At 37.4% G+C, this 22,090-nt stretch overlaps 1 protein-coding gene and 1 long non-coding RNA gene across 2 annotated transcripts in view; both read right to left on the bottom strand.

Moving 5' to 3' along the window:
- Positions 1-22,090, bottom strand: part of megf6a (multiple EGF-like-domains 6a) — a 70,078-nt gene that overhangs the window by 30,123 nt on the left and 17,865 nt on the right. Inside the window, 1 exon segment of the mRNA XM_051879515.1 lies at positions 5,156-5,278. Within this exon segment, the coding sequence (XP_051735475.1) occupies positions 5,156-5,278 (123 nt within the window).
- On the bottom strand, positions 11,826-13,963 carry LOC127504643 (uncharacterized). Its single transcript, XR_007927412.1, has 2 exons — positions 13,583-13,963; positions 11,826-13,464 (listed from the first exon to the last, which is right to left on the bottom strand). It is a non-coding gene; the product is annotated as an uncharacterized LOC127504643 (long non-coding RNA).

The raw sequence follows: 22,090 nt of genomic DNA, 5'->3' as shown, positions 1-22,090 counted from the left end.
ATTTATATTGATTTTCTCACGTCATAACTGAGTGCCTGGCCCTGCTGAAAAGAAGCAGCCCATGACATGATGCTGCCGCCACAGCTGAATTTATTAAGGGTTAATTACTTCATTGGATGTCAGGTGAGCTACGATTTATCTTTAAACACTTCAGGATTTTCTAAGTCATCATCTGGTTGGTTGAATTCTACAGAATGTCTCACCATGTGTGTTGCGTTCTTTAATGGTCCGCCTGGAAACAAACGCCGTGATGCCAACCCCCCTCATGGAAGAAGAACACCGTTGTGTTTACAACTGTGACAGTAGGTGCTTACCAGGATCAACTAAACGCTGGATTTTCAAAAGTATGTGAAGTTTTCGGCTCCATTTTTGCAGTAAACTTACACAACGTTCTTGAATGATTAATTTATTAGATGCACGCCGGTCATCGACTTTACATTTCCACACCCCTAAACATGACGCGGAACAAAACAAACTATGATTGGTTGCGTTACATGTCAGTCAAACGTCCTCTTGGGCGGTCCTTGGCCAATATAAGCTGTGATAGAGTCCAGACCTTCTAGTTTGATAACACTTCTAGTTTGATTCTCATTGTTTCCGGTTTCCTTTGTTCCTATGTTCCCGCTTGTCCATGGTTGTCATGGTTATTCATTGTTTGATTGATTTCTCACACCTGTTCCTTAGTTAGATTGTTAGCTCACTCTGTATATATTGCCTTCAGTTCAGTTTACTCATTGTCTGGTGTTGTTTGTGTATTGTGAACACTGTTACGTTTATTCTCTTGTTTTTGGGTTACTCTCGTGTGGATTGTACTCTTGTTTTGTTTAATAAATTTACGCTGCTTTTTTAGATCCTCTTGACTTACCTCTTCTTCTTGGACTAAAACGTTACATGTATATATTATTGTATTAAAGTTAGATTTTAATAAAATGTAGATTTTAATATCCACTCTTTGAGCAAATTCTTTCTCTGATAATTGAAGAGAATGGGGAACAATCATTGAACGGCCCTGTCAAAAGCATTCATCACAGTAATTATCCAAATTAGTATACCAAGCAATTATTTTCAAAACCTGAATCATTTAGTGAAAACAGTTCACTGCAAAGGGATCATTTTTTCTTCGATGACTGATATGAAGTTTGGATGGAAAAACATATCATACTCAAGTGTTTGGATTGTGATGCTTGGCAATGTTGCCATTTTTCTGTTTTCCAAAAAGGATATCACCTCAGGACAGAAACCAATCATAATATTCAGTAAAATACTACTAAATAGTTTGTTTAGCTGCACCATTTAAAAGCTATTTAGTGTGGTGATAAGAGAACGGTCTGTGGTAATGTCTGAGGTTGATAACCGTACTCTGGACTGAAAACCACTCTAAATGACCAGTAATCTAATCTGTATTCTCATAACATTAATGCGTAGCATGATGCTTCAGAAGTAAATCCTGAGATGTGCAGTATTTCAGATTAAAGACTAATCCATGTACTCTTTCATTATCTCTTCTCTAATGATTCAACAGGGGCAGATGATGCCTTAATGTCATTTGGTCTCCACCTTTTTTTGTAAATGTTCACTCACCTCTTTCATCAAACAGGGCCAGACAAAGGCTACAGCTGCAGCTCCAGGTAAACACATAATACAATTAATATAGTCTCAGTTCACTTGCTGCCTGATGTATATTTCACTCAAAAATATCAAGTTTTTCGCATAGGTTTTCTTATCAGCCATTGTGCTGATACAATATACTTTTAAGGATAAAATAATCACTACATTTACTTTGAAAGATATTCAGAGTTTTATTTGAGGCACTTAGGAGCAACTAAAATAGATATTCATGAACAGAACTGCATATTCAACTTTGTTTCCTGAGTTACATTATACTGTTCAAAGGTTTGGGTTATGCTCAACAAGTCTGCATTTATTTGATCAAAAATACAGTAAAAACACAATAACAAATGTAAAATAACTGTTTTCTATTTTAAAGGCACAATATGTTATTTTTCACCACAAGAGGTCACCTATTCAAAACAAAGGCGTAGCTTGGGCAGAATTCATGTTCATAGATGAGATTATTAATGTTACTGTAGTATGAAGCAGAGCAGGGCCAAATGCTGTGGGTGCGGAACGAGGCCGCTAAGAGAGACAAGCGCGACACGTGGTTCAAGAGCAGCGGAACTTTTATTATGCCACAGACGCTGCTTCCACTTCTTCCGGTCAAGCGTATGTGGGGTAACGCAGCGCTGTTTTAGCTATATAACAATGATTCATTTTCTGTCTATAAATGTATCCATACAGTTGTTCCCTTGTCTAATAAAACATATAACATATTAAAGCGTCTTTGGTGTTTCCATGGTTTCAACAAAATAAAACCAGAAATCGAGGGTAACGCAGGTATGATGTAACGTCCGTGTCCTGGTTAAAATTGCTTATTTCTCTGGATATAAACATTCTTGGAATCATCTGGGATAATGTAAGTACACAAGTCAACAAAATATATAACACTGTTCTAGTGGTTTTTGGATTTTTTAATCCAAAAATCTTACATATTGTGCCTTTAATATACTTAAAAATGTAATAATAATTTTCAGCATCATTACTCCAGTATCGCATACTCTCTTGAGTAGGTACTTATTTTGAATGTTATTACTTCGCGACCGCTAAAAAATGACATTCTATATAGTGTGAATGTGTGCAGTATAATGTAATTTGGACGTATTACATTTGCCATGTTGTCATTATCATGTGACCTATCAGAGTCAGTTGCATCGCTTCACTGCCATTAACAAATCCTCTCCCGTGGCCTTATGGGATAGTAAAGCGTCCATCGTATGCACACCTCATAATCTTGCCGGAAGAAGCAGGTCATCCGGGTACTTTTGCCTACTCTTTCGGATACTATTCTTGTCACATACTGTTTTTCACCAAGTATACAATGCGATTTCAGATGCAGCCCTTATACGTGATCACCACTAAAATGTCTCACCATTACAGGGAGGATAATACTCCAAATCAGAAATCACACTGAAGATATTGGCTGCCAAATGTCCTCAATGCACAGTCTATATATCAGTAGTGAGACTAAATATATACTGTCATAACAGGTATATCAGTCAACCTCAATGTGGAGGAGTGCGGCGTCTGTTCTCAAACATCCTTGCATATAATATCTGCAGATTCTGCAAACTGTCCAAAACAGATTTGAAAATGTCACTATCAAGGCAATCGTCTTACTTGCATATAAATGAGCAAATAATAGTTATATTTTGTTGAAACAGGATATTTTTAGTGTAAGAGGGGTAGAAGAATTAAACCTTTATATTTTGGTTATGTGAGTGTGTCTAATAAAGGATAATGACAATATTTCTCTTGGCAGAGAATACTATTTAATAAATAATTAAGGGTTTATCTTTCAGTCATAAGTCACAACTTAATAAGCTTCTGGCAAGAGGAATCAGCAAGATTACCAGCTTCTCAAATTACTGTTAACCAAAACCAAATGATAAAACTCTGCATAAAACGCTCAACGATTAATTAGCAGCATCTGTTTCTGGTTTATTCTAGTGTGTTCCATTCCACTCAGCTTTGGTTTAGATTGTGGTTTTATAGAACAGTTGGTTTGATATTGGAAAAAGCTGATAAACAAGCCTGAAGCCTGACTGGAGCTCACGGCCCTGGACTATTCAGCTCTCTTGGAAGGGTAAAAGATTCAGCTGCTGATTCAGCTGAAACACAGAATGAACTGCAATTCTGCTACTGCATCAGACTCTCAGCAAAGCGAACAGATCCAAGAATGCAATTTTTCATATTGAAATATAAATGTCATTAGTTATTTGTCATACTGCCTTGGAAATTGAAAGGAATGTTCTGGGTTCAATACAAGTTAAGCTCAATCATCAGCATACTGTATGTGACTTGCAGATGATTACCACAGAAAATAATTCTCACATAAACAATAGCAGTCCAGTGTTGTTATTGTCAGCTAAAACTAAATCACTTTGTTCATTATTTGAAAATGTTCTGTTTAATGTTTTCAAAGTTTATGTACATTGGTACAGTTTTGGTATAATGAAATTCCTGAGCTATACAAAATAATTTTATTATTGTCACAAATTTGAAAAGCAAAACCCCTACATCCAGACATCCAAATTGATATGCTTAAAGGAACACTCCACTTTTTTTGAAAATAGGTTTTTACCTAATAGTTTTACCGTTTTCGAATTCATTCAGCCGATCTCCGGGTCTGGCGGTACCACTTTTAGCATAGTTCATTGAATCTGATTAGACCATTAGCATCTCGTTAAAAAATGACCAAAGAGTTTCAATATTTTTCCTATTTAAAACTTGACTCTTCTGTAGTTACATCGTGTACTAAGACCGACGGAAAATTAAAGTTCCTTGATTATTACGCCGGAATGAGAGTATAGTTTCTAGCCATATCGGCCTAGAAAATCACAACTTTTCATTTTCCGTCGGTCTTAGTACACGATGTAACTACAGAAGAGTCAAGTTTTAAATAGGAAAAATATTGAAACTCTTTGGTCATTTTTTAACAAGATGCTAACGGTCTAATCAGATTCAATGAACTATGCTAAGCTATGCTAAAAGTGGTACCGCCAGACCCGGAGATCGGCTGAATGGATTCGAAAACGGTAAAACTCGACTGTTTAACTCTAGAGGAGTTGGAAAATGAGCCTATTTTCAAAAAAAGTGGAGTGTTCCTTTAATAGAACTCTTTATTCCCACAGGGTTTTTTCCTTTGAAAACTGAATTGTTAGGTTTCACCTGACACTTTCTACACCACAGTCACATTTGAATAGAAGGATGTGATGGTTTGATACCAGGCCTGGCAAGGGAACAGTTGGGCCCTGGTCTGGTCTATCTCAAAGGTCCATCGCAAACTCACCATGACAAGGCCTGTACAGTACAGTACAGAACAGTAGCAAACATTCCACTATTAAGAAAACAAGAGGCTCTTTGATTCCCACTCATACACAGAGCTAAAGGTGGGGACCCCTGCTTGCTTTGAAGAGAAACCCGTTCTGTGAAAGCAAACTTTTCTTAGGCCGTGATGATTACAGCCTCTAAAGCTTTGGATGCAGGCCAGTCTGTCAGCTCTCTGTCAGTGACCTCTCACGACCCCCCAAAGACTCACCTATGCAGGTGCGGCCATCATTGTGGAGGCGAAACCCCGGGTTGCACTCGCAGTAGAAGGAGCCTCTGGTGTTCACACACCTATGCTGGCAGCCTCCATTGTGAACCTGGCACTCATCGATATCTGAGGAGAAAAAAGTAGACACATGAGGCCACATGTTGGACCGTGGTTTGATTCCTGCACAAGCTTTCAAAGCCTTCACACAAGAAAACAAACATAAGTCATTCTGACTTCCTAAATTAATTTATCCACTCCAGAGAAAACTGCAAAAGTGTTCATTTAGCCTTGTCAGTCGCTGTTCAGATCCTTTGTAATTGAAGTAACCTCCAAAGTTTTATATTTTATTTTAGTTTTTATTTTATAAATTATTAATCAACAAATTTAAGCGGATTATTAATCATAGAGCATAAATCATTAATTTTAGTGAATAATTTTAAACAATTTTTTTCTAGATTTTTTTAAACATTAGTTTTAAAGAGTTCTTTGTTAACGTCTTGCTGTATATATTTTTTTCTCATCACATTTTCGTCAAAATTATGTTTTAATTAAAAGCATTTAATTGTTGCACATTTTTCATTCTGTCTTCTTTTTGCTAAATAAATCAGGAAACCCTTAATTAACTAACATTTTTGTCAGTAATTTCATTGATGAGATTAAAAGGATAGTTCATCCAAAAATTTTATCATTTACGTACTCTGTCATTGTGTATGAACACGTAAACAAATAAGTATTTAAGTATTAAAAAGAAGCACTGAGACATTTTTCAAAACAACATCTTTTGTGTTCCAAAGAAAGAAAGAAAGCCATGCAAGTTTGGATTGACATGAGGGTGAGTAAATAATAATTGCATTTTGGGGTGAACTTTCCCTTTAAACTATAAGATTGAATTTCTGAAAGTGCACTTATGAAAATGTGGAAATGTCCAATCCGCACATAATGAAGATCTCTAAGTGAATAAGCTCTTTGTGTCCTGTCTGACTCAGGCCATGTGTCTTACAATTACCCTGACCTTTAAAATAGCGTTGCCTATGTTTAATTTAATTACAGTAACAGGGCTTTTCCCACAGCAGAACGATCAGGTTAGGATCAGTGTTGACAATCTGAAACACGGGATTCATTTTTTGTTAATTATGTATGATGCATTTAAAAGGTCAAAACACTGCTTTAAAATATGGCAGCAGTATAAGCGTGAGTTTGAATAGGTCTGACAAGATGTTTGACTCAGTACAGTCTACCTTCATATAATATTCCGTATATGTCATATATAATTAACATTCATGACCCAGTGAATCCCACTGAGTATTTAGGGAATAGATACAGAGGGGAGATTGTACAGGTGCAGTGATGACCTTATAGAGAGCTCAGAGAAAGCCCTGCTGGTGAGAGACTGTAATGCCAGCAGACTGTGTCAGTGAGTGAGTTATGTGCTGTGGGCTCTAACTGATGTACCACAAGGGTTTTGAGAGTTTAAGTGATATTATATTGAGGAAAAAGCCTGTAACATCAATATGAACTTATAAAAGCATACACATGGAACTGATTCAGGGAGTAGATGTAAGTTTGCTATTTGCTATTTCAAGAGTTACTTCCACATTAATCTAAATGACAATTAAGGGTGAATATAATTAAATTAGTAGAATTAATTAATAATAATTAAATGAACAGTCAACCGCCGCCAAAAACTCATTATTTATATGTAATTTTAATGTATTTATTTATCATAAAGATTCTTTTAAAAAATATATTTTTGTATTCCACTGAAAAACTTAAGAGCATTATGGGTTTGAAACGACAAATAATGACATAATTTTTCTTTTTGAGTTAACTATTCCATTCATATACTCCCTTCACAGAGCTGCTTGCCCTATAGTTTTATACACTATATTGCCAAAAGTTTTGGGAAGCCTGCCTTTACGTGCACATGAACTTTAATGACATCCCATTCTTAATCCGTAGGGTTTAATATGGAGTTGGCCCACTCTTTGCAGCTATTACAGTTTCAACTCCTCTGGGAAGCCTTTCCACAAGGTTTGTGTTTATGGGAATTTTTGACCATTCTTCTAGAAGCGATGTCGGCGAGAAGGCCTGGCTCGCAGTCTCCACTCTAATTCATCCCAAAGGTGTTTTATCGGGTTGAGGTCAGGACTCTGTGCAGGCCAGTCAAGTTCCTCCACACCAAACTTGCTCATCCATGTCTTTATGGAGCTTGCTTTGGGCACTGGTGCACAGTCATGTTGGAACAGGAAGGGGCCATCCCCAAACTTTTCCCACAAAGTTGGGAGCATGAAATTGTCCAAAATGTCTTGGTATGTTGAAGCATTAAGAGTTCCTTTCACTGGAACTAAGGGGTCAAGCCCAACCCCTGAAAAACAACCCCACACCATAATCCCCCCTCTATCAAACTTTACACTTGGCACAATGCAGTCAGGCAAAGTACCGTTCTCCTGGCCACCACCAAACCCAGACTCATCCATCGGATTGCCAGACAGAGAAGCGTGATTCGTCACTCCAGAGAACACGTCTCCACTGCTCTAGAGTCCAGTGGTGGCGTGCTTTACACCACTGCATCCGACGCTTTGCATTGCACTTGGTGATGTAAGGCTTGGATGCAGCTGCTCGGCCATGGAAACCCATTCCAAGCTCTCTACGCGCTGTTCTTGAGCTAATCTGAAGGCCACACGAAGTTTGGAGGTCTGTAGCTATTGACTCTGCAAAAAGTTGGCGACTTCTGCGCACTGTGCGCCTCAGCATGCGCTGACCCCGCTCTGTGATTTTACGTGGCCTACCACTTCGTGGCTGAGTTGCTGTTGTTCTCAATTGCTTCCACTTTGTTATGAGACCACTAACAGTTGACCATGGAATATTTAGTAGTGAGGAAATTTTTACGACTTATTGCACAGGAGGCAACATATCACGGTATCACGCTTGAATTCACTGAGCTCCTGAGAGCGACCCATTCTTTCACAAATGTTTGTAGAAGTAGTCTGCATGCCTAGGTGCTTGATTTTATACACCTGTGGCCATGGAAGTGATTGGAACACCTGAATTCAATGATTTGGAGGGGTGTCCCAATACTTTTGGCAATATAGTGTATATCTTTCCAAGAGATACAATGAAAAGGCCATGAGAACATTTTTTGTACTTTCTTTAATCCTCTTTATCTATAACCATGAGTTGGCCGATGAACACTGTGGACAAATTAATGAAGGACTATATTACTCCAAGGGGTTTGCAAACTTTCTTCCACCTCCTTAGAGCATATGCAGAAATGGCCAATATTCTCTAAGCAAGAGTTATTTCCAGGACAAATAATACCCATATATTAAAATAGAGTTACTCTAACTGTAGAGCCAGAGAGAGCTGTGGGATCCATGGCAAAGATGGAAGAATCCAAGGAGAGGATAATTCAAAATATGAGTTACTGCAAACTATAATGAGGCGTATTTAACTGCTTAAATTTTGGAGTTGAATTTAAACAAACCATAGTCATTTATGCATTAAATAGTTCATTTTAAATTCCACAAGTACTCCTCAGACAGATCTACTGTTATAAAATACTCTCCTGTGAAGCAATAATGTGTGAAGGTGGTTTAAGTTCATATACGCAGGATAAATTTGGGACCACTTATCACCTATACCATTCATCTTCAGCTCATCATATATATATATATATATATATATATATATGTGTGTGTGTGTGTGTGTGTGTGTGTGTATAGGGTTAGTTTTTATAATTTAAGCCTTGAATGATAATCTTACACAACCATACCACTAGCCAGGAAGATGCAAGTGATGGTCCATTTGAGTGCAGTGGTTTTACTGATTAAGACTAAACCTTAAAACACTAAACCAGGAATTTAGACAGACCAGCTTGACCCTGAGCAGTTCTGATTGATAAAATTGCTTTGATTAAGTGCAATAGCAGGCCAGGAGCAGAGAAGATTAAAGCTAAACATGCTAGTCCATAGAAAAAGTATCTTAGATTGCAGAATTATAATAATAATATACAAAACAGTATAGTTGTGTCTTGTTGCTAGACAGATTGTTTACTTATCGTAATGGACTGTAATGGAAATTAGCATTGTAATTAGCTAAACCTACAAATTTAAATCTCAAATCAATATTTCATGTCCACATATTTATTTATTTGCTAAGTAGCCATGAAATAAGTGGGTTAACGTACAGTCAGCTGGTCATGATCCCAAAATAAACCCTTTCAGGCTGATATAAGAACCCTCTGTGGTCTAACTGGTTGTACATTATCTCTTACTTATTTAAACCTCAATGACATATAACAACAAATCTGGTTTAGATTTGGATGATGGTTGGAGCAGTTGTTATAGGCTTATGTAAATGCAGAGCATGCAGTTTACTTTAAATAATTGACACTAAAGATGGATCACTTCTGTATTCTTGCCAGACAAACAACTACACTGCAAATAGAATGTACAGCCAAGAACTAGATTAAATCAATATTTGATTTAGAACAAACAAGTAATTATCTGACCCAAGGGACATAAACAAAGGACAAAATATCACTGTGACTAAATAAAGGCGTAAATAGGTAGACTTTTACATTACAAATACTTTCTTCTGTACAAGCTTGATATGTAGAAACAACTCTATAAGTGACAACTATACAGTAAGTGACATTTGTAGGTTGATTTTGCCAAAAAGTGGTGTTTGAATATCCCGACCAGCCTAACACAGCAGCGCTGGCTCAACCAATGGTGTGAGTTTTGGGGTGGGACTATCTGCTTGTCCAACCAATGACTGGAAAGACAGGAAATGATGCAAAAATTAACTTTGATTGCTCAACTCTGTCTTTATCTGAAGTCACCATGAAATCATTTTTCTTTTTTATGGAATATTGCAGTATTTATTATAAATAATTTATCCATATACACAATTTTTTATGTGGCCCCATTATCTTTAATCAAAATAACCTCCCCTCCCTCTTGCAGCGATATCTCTTCTCTTCTTTGATGATGTGTTTACTGGCGTGAGGGCGGGACAACCTGTCACTTACATGACATCACAGCAATAGCAAACCACAATGATCCAGTCAATTCCCGATGGACAAAATCAAGTCCCGCCCTACATTTTTTCATGTTCAAGAAGCCCTTTCACTCGGTTATACAACACAATATAGGGAAGAAAAGATGGTCGCAACTTCCATTTCATGCAGACTTTAAGTTAAATTTTTTTTAGAGCAGCTCATCGCAGTATTGGATTAGAGTGAAGACTGTCCGACTGTCCAACAGCCAACGCCCCACCCCTCTAAAAAAACAAAAAAAAAAAAAACAAGGAGTAAGATGATAAGATACCATGAAGGTAATTGAGACCACCTGTCCAGGAGACCCTGAGGGAACCTTAATTACAAGAGCGCTGTACACAACTGCAAAACTCAGCTCAGACAGACAAGGTCCATTCACAGCAGCAGGATGTAAATAAACAGAGAGTTTTTAAATGAGACTTATGAAATGCAGTAATTCTTATGAGAGCCCAGCTGTGGAGCCAGCAGTGGCCCATGGGCTCTCTGTACAGAGCCCTGCAATTCATCACACAGAACAGTTACTATTATGTTGACGTGCATAGAGAGGAGTACAGTGGAGTCCACAAGCAAAAATGCTTCTAATTTGCATTTTTCTAATTTAATATACATTTAAATTACAAATATTATTATTAGCCTAACAATTTAAGAGAAATTAAATAAAGAAATAGCATGAATTTCAGAATGTCTTAGTATTTGGTTTGTCTCCTTTTGCTTTAATGACTGCAGAACTCAAGCTGAATAAACTCCACAATATCTTGTTCTCCAGCATTTTTTGAGATTATCTAAAGAACATCTTGAGCTTCAATTGAAGAAAGAACATCTGACTGCCTGTACAGAGAGAGTCACATGATCAATGCCTTACTTTGATTAGTGACCTAGACAAAGGGCAGAATCTGAAATATTTCTTCTTCGATTCATGTCAGACTTTAAACTGTTTATTTCCAGGTTAAAATATCAGAACTTCAATGTGGTCTCAGACTTCTGAATCCCACTGTGCAAAAGGTAATTAAGAAACATTTCATCCAAAATAACAAATGTTATGTTGTTTGGCCCTCAAAGTCCTACAGTTATGTGAGGTGCAGCTGGGACACTGCAATTGAAGAAGGTAAAATCAATGACATATGTGAGCTTGAACTTCTCATGTCTACAGGTTAGAAAAACAACTGCTTCTTATCACGATAAGCTCTGAAACACTGGGTTCAGATCACTGACCTTTGCTTTGAAGTTTAGCAAAGGTCTGGCTTGATATCATAGATGTGAGCCACACTTGAATCTTGTATTACTACCTGTATTACGAATTTACAGACTTGCATGAAGACCGTCACATTGGTGAGCATAGCTTAAAAATATGCGATTTTGTGGTGCCACAAAATATTGGAGTAAAGAGGGCATGTAAAATGAGAAAGCAAAATGTTAGTACAATATTCATCAGTAAAGATGATCAGGGGAATTCATGAAAAATAATGGACATCTCTGACTGCAGGCTGATTATGCCAAGCCTCCCTTTAATCCAAAACACGTTTCTCCTTAATCTTGCATTCCGTCTAGCGTTACCCTGGAGCACCCTCATTCAAGACCAGCTCTCCGTTTAAGGTCATGAAGAAAACCTTGGAACCTTTTTATTTATTTATTTATTTATTTTTTACATTTTTCAAAATATTTATATAAAGATAAAAGACCAAGAACAAGACAAACAGCTTAAGTCTAGCACTTATTCTAATTGTGAGAATTTGCAATATGCACCACAGTTCAGAAGTTTGGGGTCAATAAGATTTTTTAAAATAAATGAATACTTTTATGCAACAAGGATGCACTAAATTTATAACATTAAAAAATATTTCTATTTCAAATGAATGCTGTTCTTTAACTTTCTATTCATCAAAGAATCTCATTTAAACACCACCAAATGATTTCTGAAGGATCATGTGACACTGGCTGCTGAAAATTCAGCTTTGCCATCACAGGAATAAATAACATTTTAAAATATATTCAAATAGAAAACAGTTATTTAAAAAAAAAAAAAATGTATTGTGTTTTTACTGTATTTTCAACCCGATCTCACGGCAATTCGTACTTATTTTACGAGGCGGCTAATTCGTACAACCTCACTCGTACCAATTTGTATGTTTTTTGCTATATCGTACGTATTTTATGAGTTGCCAAATTCATATGAATTCGTACGAATGACCTACCCCTAACCCCGCCCCTAAACCTACCCGTCACTGGGGTTTAGACAAATTGTATAAATTCGCATGAGTGAGGTCGTACGAATTCGTACGAATTAGCCACCTTGTAAAATATGTACAAATTGGTCGTGAGATAGCGTTGGTATTTTTTATCAAATAATTGCAAGCTTGGTGAGACTTCTTTCAAAAATAAAAAAAAAACGGTTTATTTAATGCTGTCCAGAGCTTGTGAAAAAAAAAAACATTCTTTAATGGCTTTACTCACAATGAACTTGTATGACACTGTAGGAAAGAAATAAATTGTTTACTTTCTTTTCATATTATGCAGTCATCAAAACTTTCCTCGTAGCAGTAAGTTTACACTTATAACACTTAAAGCACTTTTCTGCACACCACCAATTTGGCAGCAGAGACAAGAGTCAAGAGTGAACATTGTCTACCTGATCCATAATCTTAGCGTGTGCCATCTACATAGGTGGTGCAGAAGATATAACCCTGAGGGTCTTCTGAAACTCACTGATCCTACTTTATCAAAGGTAACACTGTGATGAATTCTAGGAGGACAAATGCTTTTTTTTTTTTTACTTTTTATTTACTCTGGTAAAGCAAGCTCATGGTGTTCTAATGATTGGTTGTGCTCTGACAGTCTCCCTAAACTCCCAAAACCCTAAAGTTAGAGCAAATCCATAAATCAGTGTCCATTAACTCGAATCTGAAAATGAGTTTTCAACACAGCCTAAAGTATTTGCCATTTAAGAGTGCAAATGAAATATTACTAACTCATCATAATTACATTGTTTTAATAAGTTACAGGTTTGAGAACAAAACATGAGTCGTCAACATAGTATTTGGCAAACACTAATGTACCAGTTTATTATTTGTTTTGTCACACATCTGACATCTGTTCACAGTGAGTGAAGGCATTATCATCTCCAGTCCTTCATGGTGAATTATTAGTGCTGAATGAAGCTCCTTTTGTCACAGCCAAGACATTACCAAATCATACAGCGTGTTCAAGTTCTGTCCCAGAACTTCTCTGAACTAATGTGTTCCACCACATTCCAGCTCTTTGAATAAAAAAATAAAAAAACATGACAGTCACCTAGCAGTAAAATTCCCCTCAAAAAGCAGAATCAGTTCACTAAATCAATTAAATCGATTCACAGTGAATCCAGTTACACTCACCTGCCCCCAAGTGTCCTGTGTTGTATCCATGATATCCATTGAAGCAGGTGTAGCAGTTCCTGTGATAGTAGCGGTAACGTGTATTCCCAGCACCCAAACCTGGGACCAGCTGTGTCCAGAAGGTAAATACGAGCACTAACCTCAGCCAATCTGACAGCATTGTCCAAGCTCAATGTGTTATAGACCTCACTCAAATAGATAACACACTCTCAGCATGTCCATTATGCAACAGGAGAGAACAACTGCTGCTGTGGGCTTGAGTAGCTATTTAAATAAGCTGTGTGTCCTGGCATCAGAGTCAAGTAATTTCATTCTCTCTCTCTTTCTCTCTCTCTGCATTGACAGACATGTATTTTCGAGTGGCTATGTGTCTCCTGATATGTCTCCATCGCCTGTGTGCAGGGCAGGCCTCCACAGTCCCACCCTCCTGTCTGTCTCTGCTCCTCCCTCCTCCTTTCTTAGGTACTGACAATGAGATGTTTACCAAATTTATAAACTGCAGTTCACTCAAAACAAAACAGTGAACAGAGGCACATATTCTGGTCACTTTTACTACATTGAGCATTTCTTTTAATATTGGATGCAATTAAATAAATTATGACCATTGGGAATAATTACCAGAGTTGAGCAGCATGTAGAATTGAACTGAAAATGCCTTAAAATTCTGTTATAGATTCAATTATAGAGGGGCGGGTGGAGAGATATATCAGAAAAGAAAAGAGCCAATGCCTTTAAACCTCATATAGCCTTTCCTGTCACAAGCCCAGTGATTTATAGGGCCTTGGTTATTAATACTCTTTACATCAATTCAACTTATTGTTACAGCTGAGAAGTTAACAGAAATTCGAATGAGCCACAAATAGCCCTAGTTTTGACAAGCTGTTGGTCCAGTGCAGTGGACCCTGTGAGAAAACATGGAAAACTAATTTACAGGGGGGTAAAGGGGAACCAAAGAAAAGCTAAAACGCTTCACTTAAACAAAGTATGGTATAGACTTACAAAATCAAAATACTTAATGGAAAGAAAGCCTGCCAGTCCAAACATGGCATATATGCTTGCAGTATGAGATGCATCTTGCATCTTGAACAACACAGAAATCTAACCAAAGTGACAAGGACAAGGAAATAAGTAACAGGAAAAGCAGGCAACAAAGGTTGTATCAGTTTTTCCAGAGGATATGAAGGTTGAGAGGAGTTTAAAAGGTGCAGCTGGACACAATTCAAGCGTCTCTTTTCATGTGAGTTTTGTGAGTCAGATGAAAGGAAGGTCACTACACGTCTTATTCTCTGTGTGGATGCCTTTGTGTCAGTGAGGCAGTCTAAACCACTGCCAGGTGTGGGTTAAGGCTCACCTTAAACCATTTGATTAAATTACATTAATAATGACACATTGAGGCTTCCCTGAATTACAGAAGGCAATTCACAGATGCACACAATATAATGGTAAAACACACCATTATTCTGCAGCTATTTATTTGGAGAAAGGTATTCATGTATGCCACACCGAACAGTGATTTTCCGCTGCACTGCTAAGGCAAATGCTACCTATTTGAAGGATGTGAACGCAAGCTCATCGGCTATTGATACAGCAGGAACCAATCAGCTATGTCCTATCCACCTTATTCCTACGCCCCATGACGCTTTGCGCGAATTAAGGGTGTAACTTCCGTTAAGCTGTAAACAGTCAGTGAAAGGCTCGCTCTATGAACGCAATAATTTTTTTTTTTTTAACTTTTTTTTAGACATTATTCTACTCACCCTTCAACCAACGAACATTAAAAGGACATTTAAAAGTGTAAAAACATCAACAAGGTACTTTCAACAGACCATGAAAAAGCGCGATTCTTTCCACAGCAATAACGGACGGGTTAAATATAACTATAGTGATATATATCTGTATTATAATATACGTTGCCTTAATAAAAAATGTTCATATACTTCAGCATTGCGTGATACTATTTCAAAGTGATTTCCATCATTTTTACAGATAATAGGCTAAATTGTATTTACCTGTGAAAACAAACCTGGAAAGAGACGTGAGGCTTTGAGGAGAAAAACGAGAGATTCTTCGTGCATTCCAGTGAATTATTAATGGGATATATCGTAAATTATATCGGGAGAACAGGCCACAAATGTGCAGTATATGTTGTCCTTTTTCATACTATTACAGCGGTATGCAAAGGGACAAAAGAAAATAATCACGAGGATAGAAAGCAGCGACTGAAAGAGCTCTTGCCATAGATATTCTTGTTATAACGTTACGTTAAAATACCAAGCGTTACATTATTCTCATGATGTCTGAAAATAAAACATGAAAGAAAAATTGACAGCTCATTCAGTCAAACTGACGGATAAGCTTTATTTGTAGAGCAGCCTTATGATTTGAAACGATTCGTTTCAGTCTTTTTAAATGGAAGTTCCCCAAACCAGAAGTGCAACCCATCATTTGAAACGCAGGAATACTGATGTGATTACGGGCATGTTGAGTTAAAGGGTTAGTTCACCCAAAAATGAAAATAATGTCATTTATTACTCACCCTCATGCCGTTCCACACCCGTAACATATTTAAATCAGTTCATGTGAGTGCAGTGGTTCAATATTAATATTATAAAGCGACGAGAATATTTTTGGTGCGTCAAAAAATAAATAAATAAATAAAAATAACGACTTATATAGTGATGGCCGATTTCAAAACTGCTTCAGGAAGCTTCGGAGCGTTATGAATCAGCGTATCGAATCATGATTCGGATTGCGTGTCAAACCACCAAACTGCTGAAATCACGTGACCGAACCGCTGATTTGACACGCCGATTCATAATGCTCCGAAGCTTCCTGACGCAGTGTTTTAAAATCGGCCATTACTATAGGATATAAGTCGTTATTTTGCTTTTTTTGGCGGACCAAAAATATTCTCATCACTTTATAATATTAATATTGAACTACTGTACTCACATGAGCTGATTTAAATATGTTTTTAGTACATTAATGGATCTTGAGAGAGGAAATGTCATTGCTGGCTATGAAGGCCTCACTGAGCCATCGAATTTCAACAAAAATATCTTAATTTCTGTTCCGAAGATTAACGAAGGTGAGTAATAAATGACAGAATTTTTATTTTTGGGTGAACTAACCCTTTACAGAACTTTGTATATAAATATTTACTGAGAAAAGCCATCAAATGAAGAAAATTAAGATGCCGTAAGATTTTAAAAGTAATTTTTTTAATTCATGTAAAATTGACAGTCCTAATGAAAACTTCTAACGAGACTAATTACTAATAGATTTTTTTTTTTTTTTTTTTTTAAAAAGGGGCATATTGTGATTTTTCTCATTATTTCAGTCCCTGAAAAAACTAAACGAAATTAAAGCTGCAAGCAGCGATGAAAGCGCCCTCGCACCCGGGCTCACCGCCACCCGTTGGCCTTAGGAAATGGCAAAAACTGCAAAATATCTCACTTCCTGTTGGGTTTTCAGATTTTGCACCCAGGGGCTTTTTTTTAGGTATTGGGCTGTTATATCTGTCTACCGAATTTCATAACTGTACATGAAACGTAGAGCGAAATGCATTTAATTGAAAATTTGTAGGTGGCGCTATAGAGCCATTTTGCCATACATAATTCTGAAACCCATTAAAGACGTAATTTTTCATCACTTCTTACATGTGTGCAAAGTTTCATGAGTTTTCAAGCATGTTTAGGCCCTCAAAATTGCGATTAATTTCGGAGAAGAAGAATAATTGACCGAGCAATTACGGTCCTCGGGCCCTAATAATGTGTGAAATAATGTGTGTATTGTTTTTATAGGGATGACTTTCATAGCAGAATATATGTGCTGCATGTTGAGTTTATTTTCCACCCTCAGTATGAACTATATGTTTTGTTAAACAGAGAATTAAAGGGTTAGTTCACCCAAAAATGAAAATAATGTCATTTATTACTCATCCTCATGTCGTTCCACACCCGTAAGGCCTTCATTCATCTTCGGAACACAAATTAAGATATTTTTGATCCGATGGCTCAGTGAGGCCTGCATTGCCAGCAATGACGTTTCCTCTCTCAAGATCCATAAAGGTACTAAAAACATATTTAAAACAGTTCATGCGAGTTCAGTAGTTCTACCTTAATATTATAAAGCGACGAGAATATTTTTGTGCGCCAAAAAAACAAAATAACGACTTTTCAACAATATAGTGATGGGCCGATTTCAAAACACTGCTTCGGAGCTTTGTGAATCGAATCAGTGACTTGGAGCGCCAAAGTCACGTGATTTCAGCAGTTTAGCAGTTTGATAGGAGATTCGAGTCACTGATTCGATTTGCAAAGCTCCGAAGCAGTGTCATTGCTTTGATTGTAGGTCTCACTGAGCCATCGGATTTAATCAAAAATATCTTAATTTGTGTTCCGAAGATGAACGAAGGTCTTACGGGTGTAGAACGACATGAGGGTGAGTAATAAATGACATTATTTTCATTTTTGGGTGAACTAACCCTTTAATATTATTGATCAACCTTAATGATATCCAGTATAATAGGAGCTAAACGTGACATTTCTGATTTAGTGTTGACTGAAGAGTTGAAGAGCCTCATTGATGGGGCTGTGGGGGTAAATAAGATACAAAATGTTGGGAAACACTGACAAAGAAAACAAATAAAAAACATGGGCCATTGCCATTGAACTTGCTTATACTTCCAGCAAGACGAGGAAAACATTTGAAAAATCAATTTTTCACATTTTACGCTGATTGTAAAAGATAGCCTTACTCTAGGCTTGAATATGAATGAGAAGTGAATGAAAAGCACCTGCTCGTTTTTTTTTTGTTTTTTTTTATTTTGCTGGAACCAAAATCATTGATCCTAAAAAATACATTAAACTAAACTGAGCATAAAATCAGTCCCATTAAATTACAGTCAAAGGCTCTGTTTAAGCTGGGAAGACTGAGAGAACAAAAACAATCAGTCCTCCTCCATAGATCTAATCTCAGAGTGTCCACACATGTTTTGCTCCAGTATAAACTCACAGAGCAGATACAGCGTACTGCCTTAAATCTGCAAAAGTACTTGAAAGGTCATGGCAATTGCGATTGATTCTGGTTAAATATCCACATGTAGAACGGGGCTTTTCTTAATCGATTTTATAGGAGTGCAGCGTACCTCTAAAGTGTATTCCGAAATCCATTCTGCCACAATAAACTACAGTGCGAGATATCAATCTTCTTGAACTGAACCTTCTTGCCATCTGCCTGGCACAGGTGTCGGTAGGAAGACTTAAATGGACAAATAAATTTCGTGATTTTCTACTTGGATTTCAAAAAGAAAAGCTTTCCATTGTACAGGACATTGCATTTTTTAATGATCTTCATTAAGTCATGAATTAAGTTAAATAGACCATACATCTTGCAGCTGTGAAGCCGTTCCAATTATCCCTCCAATGATTGACCATAAATCATAAAGTGTCTCAGACGTTAAAGGTAAGCAGTTAAGGGAGTTAAGAGAGAGCTGTTTTTATATAATCCATCATAGCTGCTGTATTTGGATTGAATGCCAAGCAGACTGCCAGTTTCGGCTCAGCTAAATATTTAGTGTTGCCATTTAGCTTTAGTGATGTGCCAGGTCACTTGTCGGTGATCCACAGAAAATACACATCATATACTTACTGAACGTGCTGCCCTGTAGTTTACAGTCAAAGACTCTTGCAAAATGGATGCTTCGACAGGGAATCTGCCAAGTATTGTTTGATCTCAAACTCATTTTTGTGAAAAACGAAACAAAAAGCGAAACAAGATACTTAAAACGCAAAACTAAATTTAAAAAAAACTAAACAAAACGACACACCTATCTTTTCTCCAAACTGCTTGTCCTGGTTGCAGGGATACTGGACAAAAAGAGAAAAAAAAAACTAAATTTATATATAAATTACAGTAAATGTACATTATGATACACATTATAATGATTACTATTATTATCTGCTAAGTCTCTCTATCCACGAAGGTCCTGAAAGAGGCTGAAAATGACACCAAAGGAAAAGTTCTGACACTGGCTTTCAGTGCCATCACTTCCGTCAGTAATTTGGTTAAATCCATTGCTCACAATGCAAACCTTAGTGTTGGAAGTATCCCAGAATCTCTTCTGTCTTTTCCATGGATCTGTGACCTCTTGGGAGATTAGAGAGGAAGAAATTTTCCTTACATTTATGACGGCGTCCTCTTTGCCAGCAGGACTGATCTCACAGCGAACCACACATATGCAATAAAGCCCATCTCAGGTTGCGGGATTTTCAGCTCATCTTTATGAGCTGCATTTAAGAAGTTCTTTGAGAGGAACTTCTTAGAGATATTATGCCCAGTGACCATTAGCGTGAGATGGGAAAATTTGCTACAAGTATGCTGGTTGCTGAGGGGCAAAGTGGCTTCTCAAAATTGACTGAAGCAGTTCTGAAACACATAAACAGAGTCATGCTTCTCCACATGTCTAGTACAGTTGTCTGTATACAGTAGTGCACATGCCAGTTGAGCTCACCAATCTTTCCTTTGATTAATGAGGAGAAGGAAAGACCTACATTTTTAGCCAAAAGCTAATGCAAACCGTGCATGCTATCTTGATTTATAACATCATCCAAACCTCCCTCTTTATCTCAAAAGCAAGTCTTATTGACGGACTTAGAGAGGGCTAAAGGTTTATATTTTTGTCAGCAGTGGCTGATGGTAGCTTTGGACTGATCCATCACCCATGCAGATGTGAATGAACATGTACAGTACTGTATACATGCACAATAAACCATTCAGATAAATAAACTGTAGCCTTAGAAGTATGTATTCACTGTGGAATGTCTTGATGAAAACACTTTTGATAACCTTTCTTTATCCAACATACTTTGTGGGAAGAAAAAAAACACACAAGGAAACTCCTACTGTAGAGGAAAATATTACCCAAAGTCCAAGATAACCATGCAGATCCATTCATTTTAACTTAAACAAAGAGTGTGGATACAATACAGTATATTGATCATAATGGAAGTATTCATGTGGCAATTACTGTCACATTAATTTCACCTCTTAGTATATGAAGAATATGACTGTATATTGTTTAATACATTATACCAGTGCAAAGCTCAGGATGTTTACATTGCTAGGATGTTCTGAATGGATACTAGGGCATTACTGGGTGGTTTCTAGGGTGTTTGTGGCTTCTATAGCACTGGAAAGATGTTGCTAGGGTGTCCTGGGTGTTTACCTGGGCATTAGAAGGTGGTTACAAGGGTGTTTGTGGTTACTAGCCCACTTCTAGGTGGTTGCTATGGCATTACTAGGTGGTTCTGGGTGATTAATAGGGCATTGTTAGGCATTGCTATAGGGTGTTAGTAGTTACTTTGGCATTGCTAGGAAGTGCTCAGGTGTTCTGGGTGGTTACTAGGGTGTTGCTATGGTGTTTGTGGTTTCTAGGGCACTGGTAGTTGCAAGGGTGTTTGTGGTTGCTACAGGGCACTGCTAAGTGATTGCTACGGAATTTCTAGGTGCTTCTGAGTGGTTACTAAGGCATTGCTAGGTGGTTGCTAGAGTGTTCTGCGTGGTTACTAGGGTGTTGCCAGTTGCTAGGCTGTTACTAAACAGCTAAGTCCACACCAAAGTCTCTAAAATAATCTGCACACATCGTAAGTCAAATCAATTAGAAAAGAGCCTTAAGACTCCTCACCACAATAAGCCACATGATATCTAGGTCATAAAACAGTGTGGAAGGAGTACTAACCCAAATTTTGTCTGGAAGAAGAATACTATTGCAAGAACTTTAGCAAGCACCACAATGTAAACAGAAAAAATTTCACTCTGAAACCATGTACTACTTGTGTTATCATCAGTTACTGACCTAAATAGAGGTTGCATGGTATGAAGTTCTGGACAAAGACAGATAAATGAATGAGTACTCCCAAGGGCTTCATGCCTTACCCAGTACTTAAAGAGGAAGTTTTCTTTGGCCCCTCAAGTGAAGTGTCAGCATTCAAAGCACCTTTGATGTCCGAGTAGTTCAATGAGTGTCATTACAAAGCCAAGCCTGTCCTATCTAATGAGAGACACTTCAGGTTTAGGACACTATCCAGGGTCCACAGACCACACCTAAACACTTTAAAGCAGATCTAATGGAGCAGGGAGTGTCCGTCTGAACTCCGGCATACTTATTAGGCATGCTTGGGCGTATCCAACAGGCACCTGATTGGCGTGCCATTTTCATTCATTTTTTTTTTTAATGAAAACACACAAAATATGACAGAAAAATTACCAAAAACGGAATAAACAGGTGTGTCAGTGTAAGAGCAAACTCTGTTATACTCGTTCCCATTTATAAAATAGAGATTATGTTTAAGAGCACTTAAACACAAAGTCCTGCATGTCAAATAAAAAACAGAGTGCAGACATGTAGTATTGCCGCTGATGGCCAGCTGTTCCATTGATAGGTGTAAAGCATCTAGCAGTGGAAACTGTAAAGTGGTTGTGGTGCTGTGGGAATGCAGCATTTCC

This window comes from Ctenopharyngodon idella, chromosome 22 (assembly GCF_019924925.1).
Source record: "Ctenopharyngodon idella isolate HZGC_01 chromosome 22, HZGC01, whole genome shotgun sequence".
NCBI lineage: Eukaryota > Metazoa > Chordata > Actinopteri > Cypriniformes > Xenocyprididae > Ctenopharyngodon > Ctenopharyngodon idella.
Note: the sequence above shows the minus strand (reverse complement) of the source record. Positions and strands in the feature narration are given on the sequence as shown.